The sequence below is a fragment of the Rhinolophus sinicus genome, linkage group LG05, assembly GCF_036562045.2.
Source record: "Rhinolophus sinicus isolate RSC01 linkage group LG05, ASM3656204v1, whole genome shotgun sequence".
In the NCBI taxonomy this organism is placed as follows: Eukaryota; Metazoa; Chordata; class Mammalia; order Chiroptera; family Rhinolophidae; genus Rhinolophus; species Rhinolophus sinicus.
This window is the reverse complement of record NC_133755.1, coordinates 65246490-65258630: the sequence shown is the minus strand read 5'-3', so window position 1 is coordinate 65258630 and position 12141 is coordinate 65246490. Positions and strand designations below refer to the sequence as shown.

General features: G+C 36.6%; 1 protein-coding gene across 3 annotated transcripts in view; it reads left to right on the top strand.

Annotated features, from left to right (window-relative positions):
• LOC109436444 (E3 SUMO-protein ligase RanBP2) overlaps positions 1–12141 on the top strand; it is a 67191-nt gene that overhangs the window by 49015 nt on the left and 6035 nt on the right. For 2 of the 3 annotated variants that reach the window (XM_074332319.1, XM_074332321.1), the window contains 2 exons: positions 9070–9274; positions 11659–11760. In XM_074332319.1, the coding sequence (XP_074188420.1) occupies positions 9070–9274; positions 11659–11760 (307 nt within the window). The remainder of the gene's footprint in view (positions 1–9069; positions 9275–11658; positions 11761–12141) is intronic. The other variant, XM_074332320.1, reaches the window with a different exon arrangement.

The following is a 12141-nucleotide window of genomic DNA, read 5'->3' as shown; positions in this document are numbered from 1 at the left end:
CCCCCCGCCCCCGTTACCTTCTGGCAACCACTAAACTATTGTCTGTGTCTATGAGTTTCTGTTTCTCATTTGTTTGTCTTGTTCTTTTGTTGTTTTTGGTTTATATACCACATATCATTGAAATCACATGGTTCTCTGCTTTTTCTGTCTGACTTGTTTCGCTCAGCATTACTCTCTCAAGATCCATCCATGTTGTCACAAATGTTCCTATATCATCTTTTCTTACTGCCGAATAGTATTCCATTGTGTATATATACCACAACTTCTTTATCCATTCATCTATCGAAGGACATTTTGGTTGTTTCCATGTCTTGGCCACCGTAAACAAAGCTGCAATAAACATTGGAGCACACGTGTCTTTATCTCTAAATGTTTTCAGATTTTTTGGGTAGATACCCAGAAGAGGGATTGCTGGGTCATATGGCAATTCTATTCGTAATTCTTTGAGAAACCTCCACACTGCCTTCCATAATATTTCATTTAATTCTGCTCTAATTTTTATTTCTTTCCTTCTGCTGACTTGGATTAATTCTTTTTTTTCTAGTCTTTAAGCTGTAATGTTAGGTTGTTTGTTTGGGATTTTTCTTATTTCTTGAGCTAGGCCTGTACTGAGATTAATTTCCCTCTTAATACTGCTTTTGCCGCATCCCAATTATTTTGATACGAAAAATTTTATTCTCATTTATTTCTGTATATCTTTTGATCTCTCCTTTTATTTCTTCTTTGACCCAGTCATTTTCTAGTAGCATGTTGTTTAATCTCCACATATTTGTGGTTTTTCCCGCTTCCTTTTTGCAGTTGATTTCCAATCTCGAAGTGCTGTGGTTGGAGAATATGCTGGGTTATCATTTCAGTCTTATATTTTGTGAGGCTAGTTTTATGTGTCAACATATGGTCTATCCTTGAGAATGTTCTTTGTGTACTAAAAGAGAATGTATAGTCTCATGTTCTAGGATGAAAGGCTCTGTAAATGTCAGTTATGTCCATTTGGTCTAATGTGTCATTTAAGACTGATATTTTCTTATATTGATTTTCTTTTATGATTTATTCGTAGCTGTCAATGGCATATTTAGGTCCCCTACTATAATTGTGTTTTTGTCAGTTTCTCCCTTTAGTTCTGTTAGTAGTTGGCTTTACATATTTTGGTGCTGTCTGATGGGGAGCATATATTGACAAGTGTTATATCTTCTGATGTATTGTCTCCTTTATCATTATGAAATGTCCATCTTTGTCTCGTTACCTTTTTTATCTTGAAGTCTGTTTCATCAGATACAAAGATACAAGTATGGAAATACCTGCTTTTCTCTGGATGCCATTTGCTTGGAGTATCATTTTCCACTCTTTCACTTTGAGTGTATATTTGTCCTTGCAGCTGAGAAGTGTCTCTTGAAGGCAGTATATGGTTGGATTTTGTTGTTTTGATCCAGTCTGCTACTCTGTACCTTTTTATTGGTGAGTTCAGTCCATTTTCATTTAGGATGATTATTGATACATGAGAATTTCTGGTAGCCATTTTATCTTCTGTTTTCTGGTAGCTCTGTGTCTCCATTGTTTCTTTTCCCTCATATTTCGGTCTGTTATTTTAGTTTGGTGGTACTCTATGATTTTTTCCCTCTGTTTTCTCTTTTTCTGTATTATGTGTCTCAGTTCTGGATTTTTTTTCTTTTCTTTTGAGTGGTTAACATTTAAGTTATTGAAAAGAAAGCTTCCTATATACAGTAGTCCCTTTTCTCCTACATGCATCTTATCTCTGTTCCCGTTGCAAATTCAAACCTTTGCCCCCTCCCCTTTTACGTTTTTGTTGGTCCCAAATTATTCCTGTTTATTCTATGAGTTCATTTCCGAGTTGCTATTCTTTTTTTTTTTTATCTCTTTTAATCTTTGTTATATTTAAGTGTATAGTACCCTATTCTGAATAAGGGTTCCAGTTTCCTGCTTCTGTTAGTCATCTTGTAGTTTTGTATTTGTTTCAGGTAGAATAACTCCCTTCAGTATTTCCTGTAATGCAGGCCTCAGCTTCTCTATGTCTGGAAAAGTCTTTTATTTCTCCTTCATATCTAAAGGATAACTGCTGGATATATTATTCTTGGCTGGTAATTTCTCACTTTCAATAGTTTGAATATTTGATTCCACTCCCCCCTAGCTTGTAGAGTTTCTGTTGAAAAATCCAATGAGAATCTAATGGGATTTTCTTTATAGGTTATTGTCTTCTTTTCCTTGGCTGCCTTGAGAATTCTTTTTTTTATCATTAATTTTTAACAGTTTTAATATAACGTGCCTTGGAAAAGACCTTTTTGGATTGAGATAATTAGGTGTTTTGTTTATTTCATGGATTCGAAGATCCAGTTCTTTCCATAGGTTTGGAAAGTTCTCATTAATTACTTGTTTGAATAGGCCTTCTCCCTCTCTTCTTCTGGTATACCTGTTATTCTTACATTGTTCTTTCTGATGGACTCATATGGTTCTTGCAGAGTTCTTTGACTGTTTTTTTTTTTTTACTCTTAAATCTCTCTTTTTCCATCTGTGTCATTTCCAGATTTCTGTCTTTGATTTCACTAATTCATTCTTCCATCTGGTGTGCTCTATTTCCTAAGCTTGCTATTTCATTCTTCATACCTTTTATTGAGGTCTTCAGCTCCAGAATTTCTAAATTTGTTCTTTTCTAAAGTTTTGATTTCTTTGGTAAAGTATTCCTTTTGTTCGTTGATTTTATTTCTGAGATCATTAAACTACCCATCTGAGTTTTCTTGGATGTTGTTGAATTTTTTTTAGAAATACATTCTTGAATACTATCATTTCAGTCAAATATTTCCATGTCTGTAAGTTTATTTTCTGGAGATTTTTCATTTTCTTTCTGAGCTGCCTTGTTACCTTGGTTGTTTGTGGTATTTGGTGGACTATTTCTCTGCCTAGGCATTTATGGGACTGCATTTTTTTTTTTTTTTAAATAATAGCTCTTGTTCTTTTTTTTTTTAAGTGCTAGGTTGATGCAAAGAGGTTTTTGTTTTGCAGTAGGTGCCGCAGACGTACAAGTGTTTTATTTTCTATTGTACAGCGTGGCTTCTTGGATCTCTGCTGGGTGGTGGAAAATGCCTTGTATTCCCTGAGTCGGTGGGCCTCTCCTCTGTGATCAGGTCACTTCAGCCTCATGTCACCACTCCTCTGGGAGAATGTGGTGGGTGATGGGGTCCCGAGCCCTGAAATTCGGGTGCTGTCCCAGCAGCGAGATGCAATGTTGCACTGCCTGAGGTGTCCCAAGTGCCTTCTGGGATCAACCAGGAAGGGTGGGGGCAGGGTGGGCTGTGAGAGGCCTCTGGTGTGTTTGTAGCTCTGTTCTCCTCCAGTAATGGTGACTGCTAGACCTCAGCTGCCTCGCCTCTGTATCTCCACCCTCATCACTGGGATTAGCCCAGGTCTGTGTCTCTCTCTCCAGTTCTCAGGGCTGTAAATATTCTGCTCTATAACCTGACACTCACTGCTACAGTTTCTTCCTGGGGCAGCCTGCTAGCTCTGGGAGGGTGAGGGGAGGCGGCCGGGCTCTGTCGCTTTGTTTTCTGTCTGGCAATGGGGGCTGCTAGAACACAGCTGTGTACTTCTGCATTCGCACTTCTGTATTCAGTTGATAGGTTGATTTGCCGATCACTGGATTCTGATCCCTCAGGCAGGAACGCTTGCGGCTGTAGAGATCCGCCGCTGCAGCCTGAGTCCTCTCATCTCCCGAGACCCGCAGTGAGCTCCAGCCTGCGGGCTGGCTGCGGCTGTGGCACCCTCTTGGCTCTTCTCCCTTCACTCCTTCTGTTTGCCCCCCTTCAGATGTTTTGATGCTTGGATCTCACACGTGTTTGTGTGTTGGTGCAGGGAATTAATAGCTGTTCAACTTGTAACTTCAGGGGGAGAGCTCAAGAGCCTGTCTCACACTGCTATGCTTCTGATGTCACTCCAACACATTGGTGTCTTATTTTGTATTCCACAGAAACTGGAAAACAAGGTTTCTGTTTAGTAATTTTTACAATCTAATATTGACATGTATTCAGAATGATTTATTATTCCCTCAAGTAATACTATTTTGTTTTATTGTTGGAAAGGTGGTTGAAATGAAATAGAGTCCTGGAGTTAGTTATGAATGCAGTGGTTTGTTTAAAAGGATATGTGACTAGAGAGAAGGGGTCCAACACATGGTCAGAGTCTGTAAGAAATTTACTGCTCTTCATGGTCTGTATGACTGAGGAATCTAGCTGGCCTACTTTCTCCAGCTGTCACTTAGGATATGCCAGCTATTCAGTGGGTTTAAACTTAGTCATCAGTGCACATGTAGTTAGTGGCCATTAGCTAATGTAGTGACATCACTTTCTCATTTATAACCAAATAGGTTGATTTGTGGAAGTCCTATTTGAAGTTTTTCCATCAGTGGCCTCTCTATGCTAAATCTAAAGAGTATTTTAAATCAACAGTTTCCCTGGCTCTCTAGAAGTACACAATATGTAACTTCTGTTTGTCTTCTTTAATTGCTGGCTGCTAGAGGCTTTATTCGTTCAGCAAATACAGTATTAATATAAATTTGGATTTTGCAGTTGAAACCATGCATTTTAAATGTGCCCTCTTACGTGCAAAACTTAAAAATAATTAAACTTGTCTATTTAGAAGTACTTATTTTAAAACTGAAAAATAATTTCAACACTGCGCAGACTGAATTGCATGTTGTTTATTGTTTTTCTACTTCATGGTGCCAGTTTAGCTGGTACACAAGGACTTGGTATCATTTGTCAGTATTTTGTGAGCCATGTTGTTTATAGATGTTGAAATATCTTGTTTGAGGTGATTGTGTTATTTTAAAACTTTTATCATTTTTATAACTTAAAATTTTGTATCCTGTAACATTATCATAATGTTGATTCAGTACCAGTACTAGGGGCTGTCCAAAAATACCTTTGGTACAGAAGTTATATGTAATCAGTCACAATACAGGTTGTAAAAATGCCATAGTGAATTGTAATTTCGCAGGAAATCACCCTTTGATACACAGAGGTGAAACAGAACTAAAAACTGTTAAGCTTCAGTACGCTATAGTGGATATAGACTTCCGTACACGCTCTGAGAATGCGTCCTTTCTGCTGTACACTCAGTCTAATTCATACTGGATTATGCAAGGTCTTCAGATACGCACCTCTTGCATAAAATGCCAGTGTGCAGTATTTATAAGCATTTACTCTGAGCTAGCACTGTGCTGAGGATTGGGGATACAGTATTGAACAAAACAGAAGTAAATTGATTTGTTTGTTTGCAAGTGGACTTCTCCACTGAAGAACTCTTAAGGGGAAGGGTGTGTTAGGCACTGAATTAAAACACATCCTTCCCCCAAGTAATCTAGCCTATAGTTTTTGGGCAACATTTATTGTGATATAATTCAGATACCATACAATTCACGCATTTAAAAATGGTTCTTAGTATATTCACATGATCGTGTAACAATTACCATACTCAATTTTAGAATGTATTTTCATCATTACCTCTAGTAGTCACCACCCTTCCCCATTTGCACTCAACTCCTGTAACCCTAGATAACCACTGATGTATACTTTCTGTCACTAGATTTGCTTATTCCAGACATTTCATGTAAATAGATCATAGTAATAGGTGGCCTTTTGTATATGGCATCTTTTACTCAATGTTTTCGCGGTATATCCACATTGCAGCATATATCCGTATTTCTTTTTTTTTTTATGGCCGAAGAGTATCCCATTGTAGGATAACACCACATTTTATTTATCCATTCATCTGTTAATGGCCATTTGGGTTGTTTCCACTTTTTGGCTATTGTGAATAATACTGCTATGATTCTCTAATCAGTTGACACAAACATTGAATGATCTCTTACTTGTGCTTCAAATACATTAAGAAATAATCTTTTTCATTTGCATTAATATTTTTATTTACATAAGTGAAATTTGCTTTCGTTGCGTGTAATTGTATGTGTGTGTGTTTTCTATGAGTTCCTACACATGCCTGAATTCTTGTAATCCCCACCACAGACAGGATATAGAACAAATCCTCCCCCACCCATAAACTCTAGCAAATGCTGATCTATTTTCTGTTTCTATATTTTTGCCTTTTCCAGACTAACATATAAATGGAATCATATAGTATGTAGCCTTGGCTAACGGCTTTTTTTCACTCAACATAATGCCCTTGAGATTTGTCTCAAGTTATCCTGTGTAGTAATAGATTATTCCTTTCTATCACTAAGTAGTATTACATTGTGTATATGTACCACAGTTTATTCATTAATACATTGAAGAGTATTTCTAGTTTATTTTGCTTTTCTGTGGGTTTTTTTAAAGTGGAAGCTTAAATTATTGATTTAAGACAATTCTTCACTTCTAATATAAATACTTAATGCTGTAAGTTTCTCTCTTAAGAACGGTTTTTTTTTGTTTTTGTTTTTTTAAGATTTTTATTGGGGAAGGGGAACAGGACTTTATTGGGGAACAGTGTGCACTTCCAGGACTTTTCTCCAAGTCATGTTGTTGTCCTTTCAATTTTAGTTGTGGAGGGTTCTGTTCAGCTTCAAGTTGTTGTTCTTTCAGTCTTAGTTGTGGAGGGCGCAGCTCAGCTCCTGGTCCAGTTGCCGTCGCTAATTGCAGGGGGCACAGCCCACCATCCCTTGCGGGAGTCGAACCAGCAACCTTGTGGTTGAGAGGACACACTCCAACCAACTGAGCCATCCGGGAGCTCAGCGGCAGCTCAGCTCAAGGTGCCGTGTTCATTTTAGTTGCAGGGGGCGCTGCCCACCATCCCTTGTGGGAGTCGAATTGAACCGGCAACCTTGTGGTTGAGAGGACACACTCCAACCAACTGAGGCATCCGGAAGCTCAGCGGCAGCTCAGCTCAAGGTGCTGTGTTCAATCTTAGTTGCAAGGGGCAGAGCCCACCATCCCTTGCGGGACTCGAGGAATTGAACTGGCAACCTTGTGGTTGAGAGCCCACTGGCCCATGTGGGATTCGAACCGGCAGCCTTCGGAGTTAGGAGCACGGAGCTCTAACTGCCTGAGCCACCGGGCCGGCCTCTCTCTTAAGAACTGTTTAGCTCTAGCCAAAAGTTTTAATATGTGATGTGGTATTCACTTTTATTCAATTCAAAATACTTATTTTTTCTTTAGACATTCTTTTTGAGACATGCATTAGGTAGTGGTATATTGCTTCCAAATGTTTGGTGATTTTCCTGATATCATTCTGTAATTGATTTCTGATTTAATTTCATTATTGTCTGTAAACATTTAATAATTTCAGTTTTTAAAGGTTTAATGAGTGCTGTCTTGGTGAATGCCCACTGTACATTTGAGAACATGTAGTCTGCTGTTTTGGGGTGGAGTGTTCTATAAATGTTAATTAGATCAAATTAGTTGTTACTGTGTTTTCCAAGTCTAACATATATCATGGCTAACTTTTTGTGTGTTTGTTCCATTGATTATTGAGAGAATTGTTGCCAAACACAATTGTGGATTTGTCCATTTTCCCATCAGCTTTTGCTTCATGTACTTTCAGGGAAGTGTTCCTTCCCCGTTTCTATTTTCTAGAAGACATTGTAGGAATTGGTATTATTTCTTTCTTAAATGTTCGATAGAATTCACCACTGAAACCATCTGGTCCTTTTGGAAGGATTTAATTGATGATACATTTTCTTTACTAGATGCAGGCCTATTTAGATTATATATTTCTTCTTGTGAGAGTTCTGGTATGATGTGTCTTTCAAGAAATTGGTTCATTTCATCATCTGTTATCATATTTGCGGGCATAATGCTATTCATGAAGTTATGAAGTTCATTAAAATTTATCACTTTCAATTTCAATGGATCGGTACTGCTGGCTCCTCTTTGATTTCTTAGAATTGTAATTTGTGTCTTCTTTCTTTCTTTTAGCCTGTCAAGAGGTTTATGAGTTTTATTGACCTTTTCAAAGACTCAGCTTTTGATTTTCTTTCTCTTTTAATTTCTTGTTTTATTGTTTTTTACTCTACTTTTCATTATTTCTTTTCTTTTTCTTGCTTTAGGTTTGTTCTTATTTCTCTAGCTTCTTAAGGCGAAAGTTTATTGATTTTAGACTTTCTTTTTAATATGTGCATTCAGTACCACAAGGTTCCCCCTTCCTTGCTATTGCTGCATTCCACAAATTTTGAGAAGTTGTAGTTTAATTTTTATTAAGCTCAAAATATTTTAAATTTTTCTTCAGATGTTTGATACATGTATATTTAGAAATGTGCTGTTTAATCTCGAAATATTTTGGGATTTCTTCCAGCTATATTTCTGTCAATGATTTCTAGTTTAATTCCATTGTGAACTGAGAGTATACGTTGTATGATTTCTATTCTTTTGCATTTGTTGAGCTGTGTTCTGTGGCCCAGAATATGGTCGTTCTTGGTAAAAATGTTCCATGTGACCTTGAGAGGAATATGTATTCTGCTGCTATAAACTTTAATTTCTGTTATTTTTCTGTTGTAAAATTCCCATTTGATTCTGTTTTTATAACTTACGTTTTTTTTTGCTGAGAACTTCTATAATACCTTTCCATTTGTTTTAAGAATATTTGTTCTTACCTTGTGGAGCTTTGTTATAGTCTTTTTAAAGTCTTCTTACATCATTCAACACATAGATCATTTCATAACATCTCCCACCCTGTGGCCAGAGAATTGGCTTTTCTTGGGACTTTCTCCATCTGTGCCATGGACAGCTTCAGTTTTCTGGGCTGCTCTAGCAACCTGTTAGGATTTGTGGGCGGGGTGGGCAGAAAAACTCCCACAAGGTTCTCACAACCAGATTATCCCTCAAGGTTTGAGATTCTAATCCTGCTTTTATCTACCTTTCAGGGATTGCATATTTTTGCTTCATCTGTTTCAATTCGATTCAGTTGTAGGTGTTGGGAGAGAAAGGATGCAGTGTGGAATGGGAGAAAGGTGAAGTGCGCTACTCAATGTTGTCGAGGACTCCAAATATTCTATTTCTTTTAAAATAGGGTATATGACCCTTTTTGTCAGTCAGTATTTAATGGCAGTTATTTGTTACTTCCTCTTTGCAGAAATCCCAGAATGAGGAAATAACTACCACAGCCGACAGTGTGTGTACAGATGAAACTAAAGAGACTGTACCATTATTATGTAAATCTGAAGAATCTGATTTTATTACCAAATCTATTAGTTCACCACCTGTTTCTTCTGGAACTGTGGACAAACCTGTAGATTTGTCTACTAGAAAGGAAGATGATGCAGATTCTGTAAGCCAAGGTAAAATTTGATACATGTTTACAAAAACCTTCTAGGCATACATTACATAAGGTACACCTGTATGTTTGAAAAGACAGACTTTTAAATGTAAATCCTAAAAACTTCCCTTAAAAACAAATTTTGAAATATACTATAAAAGGGCATAAGTTATTTGTAATAATCAGAAAATCATACTGCCTTGCCAACAGATAATAAACAAGTATTTTTATTGTTAGAGTTGTAGTAATTAGGGAATGCAAAGCATTGTGACTCTGACATATCTACCTGAGAATAAATGACAAGTTCGCTTACATGGAAATTTTCTTTGTGATAGTATTTTCACTTGAATACAGTAGTCTCCCCTTATTCACTGGGATATATTTTAAGACCCCCAGTGGATGTCTAAAACTGCAGATAGTACTGAACCCTATATATACAATGTTTTTTCCTAGATAAGCAGTCATCCCTGAGTGTGGGGGAATGGTTCCAGTATCCCCCGTGTATACCGAACTGCACATGCTCAAGTCCCTTATATCCAATGGCATAGCATTTCTATACAACCTAAGCTGTCCTCTTGTATACTTTAAATAATCTTGAGTTTACTCATAATACCTAATGCAATGAAATGCTATGTAAATAGTTGTTATACTGTATTGTCTAGGGAATAATGACAAGGTAAAAAGTCTGTAAATGTTCAGTACAGAGGGAACCATTGTAGGCCTAACTACTTAGTACATGTCAGCAACAATGTAAAACTTTTTTGTTGAATATTTCTGACCTGAGGTTGGTTGAATTCACAGATGATGCAGAACCTATGGATATAGGGGGCCAACTATACAAACCTATAATAAAGTTTAATTTATAAATTAGGCACAATAAGAGATTAACAACAATAAGAATAAAATAGAACACTTAACAATATACTGTAATAAAAGTTACGTGATCTTTCTTTCCCTCTCTCTGATAACTGAGATGGCTACTAAGTGACTAAGGGCAGGTGCCCTGTACAGCAAGGATACTCTGGAGAAAGGGATGATTTATGTCCCATGTGGGATGGAGTGGGACGTCTTGAGATTATATCACCCTACTCAGAACAGCTCTCAATTTAAAATTTATGAATTGTTTATTCCCGGAATTTTCCATTTAATATTTTTGGACAGTTGTTGACTGCAGGTAACTGAAACTATGGAAAGCAAAACTTCTTTCTGCAGGGGGACTGCTGTATTGTTTGAGTTACATTATCTCTCAAGTACATTAAAATTATTTTAAGCGTAAATGAAGTAATTGTAGAAATATTACAATGGGGTGTTAAATGTTTATGATACTGCAGTTGAGCTTTGAACATGTTTGAACTGCGTGGGTCCACTTCTACATGGATTTTTTTCCAATAAATACTATAAATGGATTTTTTCCTTAACGATTTTCTTAATAACATTTTCTTTTCTCTAGCTTACTTTTTGTAAGAGTACAATATATAATACTTACACAATGTATGTATTAATTAACTTCTGGTCAACAGTAGACTATTAGTTAAGTTTTGGGGGAATCAAAAGTAATACTTGGATTTTTGACTACGGGTGGTGGGTTGGCACCTCTAACCCGTCTAAGTTGTTCAAGGGTCAGCTGTTCCTTAATGTCTTCTGTTTATCTGCTCCATTAAATTAAGTACTCAGTTATAGTAAGTAATATTTGATACGCTTTTCCCTTTTTTTCCATTCTAAATGCTCCTAGGAGGAGGAATCTTAAAATTATATTGCCTCATTGTCTGTATTACCTAATTTTTTCAAAACTAGTCCTGAATATGTAACAAATACTACATTTATAGGTGCTTCAGAGTCTTAATATGCTAAAAGAGGAAGGTAACTTCAGACCTAAAATCACGTTTTCAGATGAGGAAACTAAGGCATAGGACTTGAAGAGAGCGTGCAGCTAGTTGCACGTTGGCAGAATTAAGACAAGACTTCAAAACTCCCAGTGACAAAATATAAATAAGACATTTAGTGTTTGTAAGTGTATCATTTTTAATAGAAAAAAAGTAGTCTTTATGAAGATGTTTCCTAAATTTCTGCCTTTGAATGTTTTAGATCATAAGAAGACAACATAAAGTAGAAACTGTATACCTCTATATCTGTCTTAGTACAGATCTCATCTCATTTTCAAAAACTGGTATTTGGCTTGCTTTTGGGATAGTGTTCATTGAGAATAGTCCCTGTAAACTTAAAATACAGAAGTAGCTCAGAATTGGCTGTGTTTTGTAGTTTTTCTTCAGAGAAATAACCAGAAGATAACCAAACTCCTCGGTAGTCTAGAAGGTCCCTGCCCCCATCGTCGCTGGGTCCTAAATACAACTTTGATATTTAATGTATATTAAATGACATATTAAATGGCTCTTTTCCTTTTGCCAGTGGAAAGCAAAACGATTTCATTTGGATTTGGAAGTAGCACAGGGCTGTCATTTGCGGACTTGGCTTCCAGTAATTCTGGGGATTTTGCTTTTGGTTCCAAAGGTAAGATCAGGAGGAGGGATTTTAATGATCATGTTACAGAATTAAGCAGAACTGAGAGAACTGGTCCTCTGCCACAGTTTTGTCACTAGGTTGGACATTTTCTCCCTTATCCCCACTCTCCAGTTTGTTTAGTGTTTTTTAATAAGGAAGGGCTTCTATATTTTACTATTATTTTTGACATTTATTACTATAGCCATTAGAATTTTCTCTTAATTCAGAATAAATGATGCCGATAATGCTCCCCATCCTGAAATGGAGAACGATCTTTCCAATTTGGAATAACTTTGATTTTGGTACATTATTCTTTTAGTTATACTTTTAGATTTGATTTGGTAATATTTCAATATTTGTGCATCTGTATTTTTTAAGGAGATGATTTTG